This window comes from Aspergillus karnatakaensis, assembly GCF_047715665.1.
Source record: "Aspergillus karnatakaensis strain CBS 102800 unplaced genomic scaffold BJY04scaffold_6, whole genome shotgun sequence".
In the NCBI taxonomy this organism is placed as follows: Eukaryota; Fungi; Ascomycota; class Eurotiomycetes; order Eurotiales; family Aspergillaceae; genus Aspergillus; species Aspergillus karnatakaensis.
The window spans coordinates 278,601-292,018 of NW_027395718.1; the positions used below are offsets into that span (position 1 = coordinate 278,601).

Here is a 13,418-nt window from a genome sequence, read left to right on the forward strand (position 1 = left end):
ACCGTATCACAAACACCACTATTCAGCTCCAACCCAACAAATCAAGCACTCATCATCGCTCCCTCTCCTCCTCATCCTCATCAATCAACCCCTCCCTCCTCCGATCGATTCCCCTACCCTCATAAATCGTCCCAAGCAAGAACCACCCCAACAGCGCCTCGAACGCCAACGCCCACCAAACTCCACCCACAAGATCATACTCCAGCCCCAACCCTAACCCCCACCCACCAAGTAACGGGCCGATCGTCCGCGCCGCCGAGGAAACGCTCTGCGCAACACCATGCACAGTCCCCAGAATCGACGGGTCGGTCACACAGTTGTTTACTAGGATGACAGACGCCGGGAGCGCGAATGTCCTTGATACGACTTGAAGCCCAACAACGACTACGAAGGCCGGCCAGACAAGGTAAGGGAGGTTCGGAATAAGCACGAGGAAAGGCATGAGTGCGTATGACAGGGGTGAGAAAGGGAGGAATGCGCGGAAGGATGTCAATGTTCCCAGTTTCGACTGCACACGCGGATACACGAATATCTGTAACGGCAGACCAATAAACCCGATAATCGCTGTTGCAAGACCGACCCGGGACGAAGGGAGACCTAATCCGCCGCCAAAACGGAAGAAGCTCTTCTGATGTTCCTCTGAGGCGCGCGGACTAGGGAGGAAGGTGAATGTCAGGGTGTTGAATGCGGAGGTGTGGAAGGCGAGCAGAAACTGCACGCAGAGCGTGAGGAGAACATTAGGAGTCCATATTTGACGGAGACTTGGGCGTTTCGTGCGCCGGGGGATGCGGGATCGGAGAGGGGATGAAGGCGCGGAGCGGCTGGCGACGCTCTCGTCTAGGTAGAGGGATGTGTTGTCGTCTGCGTGGTCGGTTAGGGGGCGGTACTGGTGATAGCGACGGCGGCGGAAGAGTCTGGTGAGGCGTCGGCCCAATTTGCGGCCCCAGTCGCTGCGGTAGCGGGCGATCTCGTGTGTCTGAAGAACATATTAGTGGGATGCGGTGATACAACAGCTGAGTACATACCTCGTCGAGCCCAACGAAGACAGATGCCCACGAAATGAAGATAAAGATAGCACTAATCAGGTTTGGCAGTGCGAACGGCCAGCGTTCCATCCACCACACTCCATTCTTGCCCCCGAAGAACGAACCAGGTCCGAATATCTGCGGGTAGTTCTTCAGCGGGTCTGCGAGCATACCACCGAGAATAGGGCCGATAATAACGCCAATGTTAAAGCACATCGGCAAGAGCAGAAACGCGCGAGATTGATACCTGACCCGTTAGCGCATTCGTTCACACTCCAGCTTGTTGGCAAACTTACTTCTTCTCCTCAATGATCTCCGAAATCATAGTCCTCATAACCCCAACATTACTGTTCAACGCCCCACCCAGCGTCCTGAATACCGCGGCGGAAGCAAAAGACCTCGAAAACCCAAACCCAAGACAAGAAATACAAGTCCCCAACAGCCCAATCAACAACACCCTCTTCCTCCCCATAAATTCCGAATCCGCCAACCGACCCCAAAACACAGCAGTGAGAAACTGCGCGGCCGTGAACGTCCCCGCTAGAATACCCGCCTGCGTTGATATAGTCGACTCCGGCAGTGACGGGTCAAACGAGCGGAGTTGGTAAAACAAATACGCCTGCAAAGATGTCTGCGTGAGGGGTTCAGAAAGTCGAGCAATTGTGAGGATCGCGAGTTGGCCTTTGTTCGGGAGGGACGACCATGTCACTGGTTTCTCGTTGGGGGCTTCGTCGAGGGGATCATCTTCTTCGCTGTCGCTGGGGTCGCTTGACCATCTGCGGTCTTCGATTATCGGTGCGGGGTCGAGAAGGCGGAGCTGCGGGGTGTCGTTATCGTGTATCGCAGTGCGGACGCTTCTGTTGTCGTCGTCGCCATGGCTGCGAGGTGTGTGGAGAGAGAATTCGCTGTCGAGGGAGCTTCTTGCGGTGGTGAAAGAATCTACATGGTCTCGGTGAAGGTTCGAATCATGCTGTTGACTAGCGCCCATCAACGAAGTGTTTCGGGATTGTACGTGGGGATGTGAATAAATGACGAGTTGTATGCTTGAGTAAACAAGATACAAGAACAGAGAAGGAAGTAAAGATGAAGAAATTGGAGAAGATGAAAGACGGTATGCGAATGCGCGCCGGATATCGGCTCGGATTTTGATGTAGCGCTAAACCGGGTTTGGACGAGATGGTCGAGACCAGAGGAGGCCAAAGGACGAAGAAAGATAAGTATGAGGAGTATGATTCCTCCGGCATCGCAGAGAGACAAAACCAATTGAATAATCATTGCTGTCAATGGTGCTACATGGAGACTGACTGACGCCATCGCACGCTCTCTTCCCAAAACAAGCAAAAGCAAATCCCTAAAGCCTAGACGACGCCTGAAAACAACATAATCCAAACAAGAATTACAACAGCTCACAATAAAGCTAACACCGAGCGGCCCAGTCAAAGTAAACAACAAATTCACCTAGTTATGCCGACTCCCTCCAGTGACCTCCATAGTGCTCTCAATCCCTTCCCATGGCAGCTCCGATTCATCGTCATCGACATCATACTCTGTTCCTTCCTTGCGAGAAGACTTGTCCGTCGTGCCTGTAACTTCGGCCAGCCTGTTTGGGTTGGTATCAATTCCGATCGACTGGAGAGTCACCTCGATTTCCTGCTCGGTCATCATTTGTCCATGCTGTCTTTGACCCTCAAGCACATCGTAGAGAGCGTATATCTGATCAGCCTTCATGTCGACGTCTTTCAACAGCTTGTCAATCTTCTCTGCCAGCGTTTTTCTCTGTCGCTTGCTGATGGAGGCATCAAGCTTGTTGTACGCGCCTTGGTACGAGACAAGTTGCATCCGCAAATGCGACAGTTCATCCTCTAGCGCTTTGAGCACCGTAGCAAGTGCAAGTGCTGGAGCTTGAGCAGGCCGCATGGTGGGTTCTTCATTGTAGATAGAGGGTTCTGGCATACGCTCAGAAGCCGGAACAGGCTTGGGAATCTTGATACCGCTAGTGTGGTCGCAGTCCTCGCCAGGGACAGACTGTTTACATACGGTGCAGTTCTTGCCGTTATGCTGTGTAGCCCGGTCTAGCGCCCGTTGTGTTGCCTCAGGAAGCTTAGTGAGATTCTCGGCTAAATCGGCATGGCGCAAAGTGATGTCAGGCAAGATAAAAGCAGAGGTCATTTCTTCGGCGATCCGGCGACGGCGTCGTTGTGCTACAGGGGTCGCAGAATGGTCCGAGTGTCGTCTTGGGCGTTCAGGAATTGTGAGATTCTCCCCCTCCGTCACACTGACCCTCGAGGTGGTAGTCACGTCACCCAGAGCCGATGTAGGACGAACAGGAGCTTTGGTCTCTTTCAGAGAAGACTTTCGTGGAAGGGGCTTGGCCGTACTCTGACGGGTGAGGTTATCCGTCTCGCCAGTCGTGGTTTCGGGAGCAGGGTTCAATTGACGCCGTTTGCGGGCCAATCGCTCCTCTTCCAGCGTTTTCCTTAGCTGAGCAATCTCGCGTTCCTGCAGGTGGTTGTCAGAAGAGTTACTAGTTTTTGATGTAAGCAACTTACATCAATGAAGCTTAGTAAAGTCAGGTCCTGCTCAGCGGCGGATGACTTGCGGGTTTGCCCAGTTGCCTCTGTCGTTGACTCGAGAGGCTCAGTGATCTCGACTTCCTCCACAACGACTCTCTTGACGCGCTTGCCCGAGCTTGGCTTTTTGGTTTGGGAGCTACCTATCCGTCGAGAGCTCTTGTCCTTCTTTGTGGAGGTTGACTCCCGCACGCGTGGTATCTCAATCGAGAAAAGCGCGTCATCTGCACGTTCCTTCTCCAGACGAGAGATCTCTCTGTCAACTTGGTTAGAAACCCTAGACTTGGAGTCCTCCTTGCGGCCGCTTCTTGACTTCGAGCGCGTGCTCTTAGATGTGACTTCCTTAGTAGTACTCCGTCGTGTATCAGTTTGACTATCTTCTGTGCTGGCATCGCTAGCAGTGACTTGTTCAGACTGTGCAGTGTCCTCTTGTGTTTTGGCGGCTGCGAAGAGCTTCCCGAATTGAGCCTTCAGATCAGAATTCTCCTGCCGCAAGCTTTCGTTCTCGCTCTTGAGATCCTGAGACTCGAGGTAGGCAACACCCAGCTGAGAAACAGCCATATCACGTTCCCTATTCAATTTCTTCAAAGCGGCCTCCTGAATATCGCTCTTGCGCTCAAGGAGGTCTACCTTGTTCTGTAGTGCTAAATTGACTGATTCTAGCTCTAGACAATGGTTAGCAGTTATACCAGAAGAGCTAGCATCATACGTACTCTGATTCTCATTGACCAGTCGATCCTTTTTGTAGTCGTTCTGTTCAACATCGTAGCGCTTGCTGCTCCGTGACTTTCCTCCCTTCAGGAATGTATTCTCTTGTCGGAGATCCTCCAGTTTCTTCTCAGTATCAGCCTTGGTCCTTTCAAGCTCTGCAACCTTGTCCTGTAGAAGCCGTAGAGAAACGAATAGAGCCTTCTCGTCTTCTGGGATGGGTATGGCATCGAGAGGCACGTGTTCGCGACTGAGGGAAGCTTCCGTAGCATCGACTGGTGGTGAGACGAATCGTGTCGTCCGGGTTCGGGCTTGTCGTGTGTAGACTGGCGTGCCGTCTTCGTAGACACCAGAGACGAGGTCTGAAAGGTTGGGAAGATCAGGCAAAAGGAACGACTGCTGGGTGCCAGTATCCCCACCAGCATTTGTAGCCGCACGTGCCTTTGCGCGACGAACCTCCTTCATATATGCTTCCTGTGATGCTCTCTCAACTGCATCCGCAATCTGGTGGGAAAGATTCGCGTTGCTGAAGCGTGTCGGACGCGTCGTGCTACCGGACACAGCTTGCGGGCGTTCATCTTCAAGGAAAGAACCATCGTATGAGTCGCGGACCTTGGCGTGCATCTCGGACAGAGTGCGTCGTTGCTCTTTGCGATTTGGTTTCGAGGGAGGATTGGGGTCGATGTTCTCTTTATGAGCGAGCGTCGCCTGCCTCAGCTGTGCATCTTTTCGTAAATTCTCGCTAACCGCCCGTCGCGACGTGCTGCGGATAGCTGATTTCTGGGGGGTAGGAACGTCAAGGCGCACAGCGGGTGATGAAGAACGGATGCTGCCCTCAATGCTCATGTAGGAATTGCGGGAGTCATCCAATCGTCGCGGTGGGTTAGTCGGTCCCCGACCGGCCTCTATTGAGATATCGTCGTCGCCATCGTTGTCTTCCTCCTCTTCGGATGTTCCTATCGGCGAGAAGTGCGGGAGGTATTGTTCGAATGTGGATGTGTTGAAGACGTAGTCTGGTTCCTCCTCCTCTTCGTCGACTTGCTCGAGCTTTCGGGGGGGGTTCGTCATTTTAGGGAGCCGTGGACTTTCGTCGAACTCTCTGGTCGAGGCGATCGCTTCGTGTTCTGGGTCGAAGTCGGAGCCGAAGGACGCGAAGCTGTTGGCCGTGTGTTCGCGCGACATGATCGATGACGCGACGACGTCGAGGAATGATACTCGAGAAGAAGCGGTTGGATATAGAAAGACTGCCGCTTCAGTCTCAAGGCGTTAAAATGTGTCTGCCTCTATAATATGGCTGTATTTTGCGAGAATAGCGCGTCGGGCAGTTTCCGATGGTCGAAACAATAAATGGGGAGGCTGGGTTTGTTTACCCCGTGCCAATTTGGTCTCACCGCCTAAATGCCACTTCACCCACCTGCCAAGCCATGCCTCGAGTCAGTCTATGGGGTCGTAAGTCTGTGGATGGTCTACTACCTAGTTAATTATGTTTGTGTTATTATGTCCATTCTGGTACGATTCTAGTATAATGGTTCAGGTAGATGATCGTCTAAATAGATGTGTAATTATGTGCAGCCAAGTTAACCAACGGTCCCATTCCCTCTTCCCCGTCCCATCCGAACGCCATGCTAGGTAGATCATGAACAGAATATAGCAAAAATATTAGAGGAAAATTAGTCGTAGCGGGTCATACTCGTAACGAAATATCTGAGCTAAGTCGTCCTCGACGCGGAAGGTGCGTTATTGCTTGAAGCGCTCGTTGCTGGCGATTCCTGCACAGGGGCATCTTGCAATGAATCACTGTTTTGTGAGATAGAAGAATTTGTAGCAGGTTCACGCGTATGCTCTTCTTCTCGCGTCGCATATGTGGGTGTTGGGGGCCCGTTGCTGACCGGGCTAACCGGGCTGACCACGTCAATCTGGATCGTAGGAAGTGGCGTGAGCTCACGTAATTGAGGTGGGTTACGAGTATTTGGCGCCAGGGTTAGAGGCTCATACGGGGGAGCATCACCCCATTCAAGATGGTCGTAGTCTGGAGGAGGAATGTTGCGCGTCCCAACGTCACCTTCCTCTGGCTCGTGTTGTGAAGTATTTGTTGAATGCACAGAAGTTGCATGCGACTGCACAGGCGTCAAACTATCTCCGTCGGAGCCGCCGGCTGCCAGTGATAGCGCGGACGAGTAAGATTCACCCCGAGAATGAACGCTTATAAGACCAGACGAGCGGTCAGGTCCCTCTGAGCTTATCGCAGCAGCACCGTCCAGGAGAGGACGGGAATCTGAGTCTCGTGAACTGGCGCGAAGGCGGGAGCCGTCATGTCGAACGTAACCCACATCTGCGTAGCTGACACTTGAGATACGCCTGTCACGCCCTCGACTTTGAGCCTCTGCCAGTGCAATCGCCGACGATGTATTAGTAACGCCACCGTTGGTGGACTCACGACTGTTAGCCCGTTGTCGACTTTCAACCCGCAGTTCCTCGAGACGGATGAAATCGCCGCGGTCACGGGCTTCACGACGCTGCCGACGCCTTTCTTCTCGCTCCGCAATTTCTTGCCGTCGTTGTAAGCGGATTTGGTAAAGCGATTCCATCATTTCTTCCCTTCTGTTCTCTTCTTCCTCCGTTGTCTCCGGGAATTCGACCACCATGTCCATTCCACCCCTTTCACCCTCTCTGGCGATTACTTGTTCGGTCGGTTTCGGGGTGTATGAGTATGGAGGAAGGGTTATTATAGAGCGTATCGAGGTATCACGGCGAATGCCAGTGCTTGAGTCCGGTTGGGTGTTTGTCTCGGCGGGCTGTGTGGTCGGGGTCTCGCCAGTCTGAGTTGATGAGCCACCAGGAACCTGGCCGTACGATGCACCAACATTCCATCTTGTCCACCTGTCTTTCAAGTATTTCCCGGGTATGTATTTTGGTCGACAATTCATGCGCCGTAGAGCACGCAAGACGAAGTAGATGATGATCAGAAGTGCTACGACGAAGACAATGACGGCGGCAACCTATCACACGCTCGGGTTAGTCATGAAACAGTATCCTGAACAAAGGAGGACCCACGATGATGACCACATTGTTATTCGGGCCTCGTTCAGTGTCCTGCGAAGGGCTGTCTGTTGAATTATCTGGGCGGCCATTCGTTGAATCCGGACTTTGACGGGGCCGAAGCTGAATTGGAATCAGCATGCTGTGGAGATGGGCGGAGAAGGAGCGAAAGCCCGATCAGTGCTCAGTTCGATGCATATAGCAGGATGGTCTGGTTAAAAACGAGCGAGAAGATCACCCCAGCCCTGTGGTCCAGAGGTGAGATAAAAATAATGCGGCCTGGAGCGGAAAGACCACGGAGTTGGCGGCTGGGTTGACAGCTGGGTATTGGTGTGGGTCGGTCTGACGTTAAAATCGATAATTGAAACAGGCGCTGCGAGTTGATATACGGATACGCGAGCAACAAAAGTCGGCAACGAAACCAAGAACTGGATTCGTTCGACAGTCTTTGCTTGACGACAATGGCAAGGGGGAAAACAACATGGCGCAGAACCTAGAAGGCTACCTTGAAAAGGAGCCAAGTGCCGACTATCGTGCTGTAAGCCAGGCGTCCAGCGCTGTAGGCAGTTATAATTGGAAGGTGAGCAGGATGTCAATCCTTTGCGCTGAGCCCCAGCTTGCCCTATGGCTATTGGCGTGTTTGGCGCTGATCGCACTGCGTGGTGGCTGGGCTAGCCATCTCTCTGAGACTCTTGCGAGGCAACTCCAAAGAGTTCAGACACAACGATCTCCGTGATGCGCGCAACATGAAAGAGAGTTAAGGCCCCTGATGAAAGAGGAGTAAGATGAATCGAAGATGATTGAGATCCTGACGGCTCATGGACTTCTTTGATGGAATCTTGTGGTTAGCTGTTACATTACATAATAGATCAGTCAATGACCGCATTAGGAAGGATCCATGTATTGCAGGTGGATGGAAGGACTCCCGACCCGACATCGCCTGGCTGGGGGGCGGCGAGGTGGTTATGGGTGCTAGTAGGGACACTTCTGGATAGAAGATTATCAGACATTGGTTATTATCCATAACCGTATAGCTGCCATGTTTGACAGCCGCGAGACAAGCTCTGCTGTACGGAGTACTCAAGGCAAATATACGAAAGAAGCAGCTCTGCCCTTGATTCCTTTGAGGTGAAGCAGGCGGGCATAAATGACCGCCAACTGGATGTTAAATATACTCTCTCAAGGTAAAGCTTGCTACGAAACATGCTCCAGCAGTAAAAAAGAGAGAGAAGGCAAAGTTCATTCATAACAGGTACTGAGACAGAAAGTTCGTGTGAGCTCTCGAGTGTTAGTACATGGCAAGGTTAGTTGAGCAATACTATTCTGGTTTGGAAGGCACAACCTCAGCACCTGATCGCTTCTGAAAGTTTCTTTCAGTCCGCTGCGGCCGCCCGAGCCTGAATTGTATGCGCCATCGTAGCTGAAGACTGTAGGTATGTCCTGCAGCCTTGTCAGCCTCGCAGCCTCACCCACTGACTTATAGGCGCTTCATCACCCCGCAACATTTTCCCATCTTTCTGAAACCAAAAGCCACACTGAGCCATCAGAATGCATCCGCTACAAGAAGACTCTCCATCGGCCCTCCAGTCCCACATCACTTCCCTCCACAATCTCTCCCTGGAAGCAACCATCCAAGCCCTCCACGACCTCCTTCATCAACTGACCGTCTCAACATCCCCACCTGCCGATCGCATAGTAACCCACGCAACCATTTCTAGCTCCGGCGATCTGAACGCCGTCGGTAGAATCTATATCCAAGCCGCCGCAAGATGCACCGAAGAACATGCCCCCCTCAACGTTCGCTTAGAGCATGCCGCTCTCGATAAACCTATGCTTGATCTGTACGTTGAAAGCCATGACCAGATTAAGGCCAAGTTGAAAGATGGAACTGCGGCCTACCCTCCACGATCGGAAAATGAAGATATGGGCTGCGCTTGCTGCCGAGGGGATCCTGACGCCGTCATTCTCGCGGGCTTTGTTGATGAGGAAGCGCTACTGTTTCATGAGGATGAGTATCATGAGTTCTGGCCAGGAGAGGAAAGCTGTGGGATGCAAAGTTGGGGTGGGGGTGAAAATGGAAAGAGAGAGGTCAGATTGAAAGCGTCCAAAGAACAGGTTGAGAGGAAGATCAGGGACCAGGTGTCGAGTAAGCTTTGAGTTCTTTTTTTAGATGAGATGTGAGGTAGTTGCTCTGGAGTTACGTAGCGATGGATTGACTACTATCAATATTGGTGTTTGGTTCTTGACCGCAGTAAATGCTTCTTTCGTGGTCAACATCAAACCGATAATCAGTCAGTAGGGACATAATGGACTCTTTTACGTACCTCATGCAAGAGATGTTGTTCAGGTGATCAAGGGTGACCGACGCTCGGTGATGCAGCCTCCAGGGAGGGACAATGGCGGAGAGATGGAAGTCGTAATGTAGAGCCTTGGACAGTGAGCTCTGTCACCAAATAGGTACTTGTTGAGCGGCTACAAAGTACAACCATCTCGTACGGCTTGGCACGACGAAGGTTCTGGCGAGCGGTTAATTCAAACAGTCACCGGCAGCTGTAGAGACAAGCCGAAGTGTGAAGCAACCGACAAGCTGGCCGCTCAGAGATCGTACCGACGGTTGAAACGGTAAGCTACCTTAGATTCCAGGAGGCCCAGCGGCAAAAAGACATGATCACACGGACGAAAAAAACAACACAACTTAGCATAGATCGTCTGGAGAGAGAATGAAACGTCAGGGAAAACAGTACTATTCTAATGGTCTTCAGGGAAAGCAAAGAGGCGAGGCTTGAAGCTTTTGAAGCTTAGGAGTCGTCCACAAAAGTGCCCTCCAAGGACGAGAGACTAGGAGAAGTAGTATAGGAGGATGAGGAGAAGCAAAGAAGAGAAAAACTGGGGAGTAAAGGTTCAGGATGGCCGTTCTATATTGCGCTTCACCTGAGTAACCATCTTGCTCTAGATCTCTCCGGCTACGTTGCTATAGAACATTTCCTCTTGAATTTGTCGGTCAATGAGTACTTTGACGGTTCGTGTAGCTCTATGACAGGATTTAGAAGCCACCATGTGGTACTATTGCTCGTATGACGGAGGGCGTTCAGGGAACGTACGCAACCCCAGATAGTACCACCTACAGGCGAATTAAGATGTCTGTGTCTAGAGAAATTTTGATACTGTATATGATTTGACACCTATGTCGGTACAATCCCAATAAAAGGACTCAGTGAGGTGTCAAATCCTACGTTCATAATCACACCTAAGCCTTCACCGTGGAGAATGCTTGCAAAGCTTTGCGAGTCCTAGGATTTCTGTATCAGCAATGCATATTCTGTGCTAGGAAAAGTTGCTTGGTCCATACCCAAGATGCCTCGTTGTATAATTCCACTAGAGTGTCTTCATTTTCGAGATTTGATGCTTCATTGGGGCAACAGTTCGGCTGATTGTGATCAGTTGGTTGATCTGAACTTAGTCGCACTTCTCTGGGCTGCGCTGTGGTGAGTGTTGATGAGGCTATAGGGCTAGATTGGACGGCTTGAGCGATGGACCTTGATTCCTGTGAGTAGTGGTTAGCTACCCCTTGATTCAAATGGCTGTTAAGAATCGGGAAAACGCACTTCAAGTAATTGCTGTGACTGCTTATTCTTGCTATTATCCAGTTTTCGGTGACCACGCATAGCTTTCTCGAGAACTGTCTCAATAACATTCTGCTGCTCGGGATCTTTGTAGAGTGTCATATATACTGTCAAGATCGAGATCGCGCAGAAGGTAAAATGTGAGGTAACCTATCATAATTAACGACCGTGATTTAGCAGACTTATCTCCCCTGAATGAGAAAGTATACCCAATAGACAGGATTGTAGCTCGTGTCCGTGTCAATTTCGGCCGCAAACTCTGCAAGCCTTAAAGCAGCCTTTACGCACCTTTCGACAGCTGGACTGCATGATGACGGCTGCGGGCGAGGTACATTGCGCTGCAAAAACTCGTCCAAGAGGTAGCCTCTGTAGAGGAGGATGGTGGTAAAGTGAAAAGCTGCGCGGACGGTCCGTTGTTGCCTACAGGATATCAGCATAGACATGAAATTTCGACTCTAAGGTTAGTCTAACCTTTTGAGAATCCAGGGTATATCACAAAAAGCCATATGTCCATCTCGTTCATTTTCATGCTCATCGGTAGGGTGGAAGAAGGAAGCGGTCTCCTGTAACCAGGTCTCAATACCACGCTCGATACCAAGCACAGTATCGTCTCTCGACTGATCCCTAATGGGTGAGTATAGTTGTTTCAAGATCTTGCTGGTCATCTGCGTGAGTCTTTTGATGTATCGTCAAATCCTGCCAGTAGGAGCCGTATATGGGGCGGTCATACCTTATATGGGCAATTACACCCTTCATTAATCTTGGCTCTATTTGTCCTAGATCCATTTGAAGAGCGGATCCTGGCGCTTCAGGATAGGGTATAGTGATGTCTCCATCATCCAAGGCCATAGGGCGCCCCAGAGCAGCAGATAGATATCTCCATAAGTTAGCATACGCTGATACAATTCCGTATAAATTACCTATCCATCATGTAGAGGGACCAGAATACCCCTCGCCGTGAGTACTCCTGCAAATCATAGTCCCGCTTGATCGCCTTCTGGAACCCAATCATCTGCCCTAAGCGTATTGCTGTTCCCACTGTAAGCCAAGCTGTGTTGAACATGTTGAGTGCTAGGTAGAATTGACACTTTTGTCATTAGTCTATTTTTCCATGAAGGCGGCTCATGAAGTTTCACCTCTAGTGCATGTCCCTGTAAGATTGAGATTGTTGGCGGAAATGAAGAAGCTGCCTGTTTAAGGTGTTTATTGGCAGCTTTGAATATTCGGGACCTATATTCTCTCAGTGTCAGTGCATGGGGAAAAGCACATGAAGTAGATTTTCACCCTTTGAGCTTTTGCTGATTAAGATCAAGATTGCGCCATGAGGCTAGCCATACGCAACTGTAGGAGACACAGTCAGTGGTTGATAACAGATGGTTACCCTACCTATGCTCCGTAAGATTTAAGCAAGAAATAGCACTCACCCAACAGCCATAACCAGAAGCAAAACAGCCACATCTGCATCATTCTGCAAGACTTGTTCATCCTGAGCATAGAACCCATCCATCAAATTTTGAATCTGGGATCTCGGAACATATCGATATGTGGCATTTGAGTGCTCGCAGAAACAATCCACATACTCTTGAGCCATCTCTCTGTTGGGGGGGAAGAAAATAGATGAGGGCGAGTCTTCTTCTAGGATTTGTTCTGCTGGTCGACGAAGACTCCGTGGGAGTACTTGGCCCATTGATTGAATATGAATATACACGCGTTTAAGAAAAGTATGTGTGCTCGCGTCTCCTGTAAGAATGTTTCAGGCTCTGTGTCGAGACAAGGTGAGAGAGAACGGAAGACCAATTGCATTCCATACCGGCATCTTCTGTTTCGGTTGACAGTCGAGCTTCGTTCTCTCCTTCCATGTCCTCAATTATATCCTCGTTCGGACGCAAGGGTGGGCGTGGTTTTGGATGGGCAGCATCGTGCTCATCTCGCTGTGTCCATTAACTCACTCACTACTAGGTATCGCGATGCATGCCCTGTTACGTACCCATTTCCGCTTAGAGCCCCTACTATATGACGCATTGTAACTACATTCTACCCCGTGATTCTTAGCGCCTGGTCACCATTCTTAATATGAATGCGATACCTAGCCCTAACGAGACGCAGCGATAGCATGGCTGAATATGTCCATCAGTATCTGCTCAGTTCCATCAATCAAAGTAAAGGCAGAGCGTACCTCTAGCCCATCACATTTGCATTTTCGTCTCTTACAGATATCGCAAGCACGTGTCACATACTTCTTCTTAGTGGAAGAAGCAGGACTCAAAGTCGCCATTCTAGCCAGAAAACAATTTCCGCGGAATTTGTGCAGAGGGAAAAAGAGAACAGAGTCCAATAGTGGGAGAGCAGCGGATTTTGTATAACCTCGGGTCGGAAAAGCACCGGATTTCCGTGGAATTTCAGTGCATTGTAGGAAATGCAGTTTCTCCAACATCATCAAGGCGGGGTTGGAG

General features: G+C 50.6%; 3 protein-coding genes across 3 annotated transcripts; 1 reads left to right on the forward strand and 2 right to left on the reverse strand.

Moving 5' to 3' along the window:
* Positions 1-52: 52 nt before the first annotated feature.
* BJY04DRAFT_205289 (uncharacterized protein) lies at positions 53-7,483 on the reverse strand (the record flags this gene model as incomplete). The annotated part of the gene is made up of 8 exons (XM_073713578.1): positions 53-976; positions 1,026-1,272; positions 1,322-1,964; positions 2,498-3,524; positions 3,575-4,260; positions 4,309-5,560; positions 6,202-7,302; positions 7,358-7,483. 8 exons carry the CDS (start codon positions 7,481-7,483, stop codon positions 53-55), a joined length of 6,006 nt encoding a protein of 2,001 aa, XP_073575325.1.
* Positions 7,484-8,757: 1,274 nt separating this feature from the next.
* On the forward strand, positions 8,758-9,668 carry BJY04DRAFT_179860 (uncharacterized protein). Its single transcript, XM_073709968.1, has one exon. The coding sequence runs from the start codon at positions 8,891-8,893 to the stop codon at positions 9,497-9,499; it is 609 nt and encodes a 202-aa protein (XP_073575326.1). The 5' UTR covers positions 8,758-8,890; the 3' UTR covers positions 9,500-9,668.
* Positions 9,669-10,524: 856 nt separating this feature from the next.
* On the reverse strand, positions 10,525-12,556 carry BJY04DRAFT_214311 (fungal specific transcription factor domain-containing protein; the record flags this gene model as incomplete). The annotated part of the gene is made up of 6 exons (XM_073715186.1): positions 10,525-10,632; positions 10,692-10,886; positions 10,948-11,115; positions 11,175-11,385; positions 11,437-11,589; positions 12,390-12,556. 6 exons carry the CDS (start codon positions 12,554-12,556, stop codon positions 10,525-10,527), a joined length of 1,002 nt encoding a protein of 333 aa, XP_073575327.1.
* Between the last annotated feature and the right edge of the window lie 862 nt (positions 12,557-13,418).

What these genes read in the sequence shown, in the direction of transcription:
- BJY04DRAFT_179860 (XM_073709968.1), top strand. Translation starts at nt 8,891, where the DNA reads ATGCATCCGCTACAAGAAGACTCTCCATCGGCCCTCCAGTCCCACATC.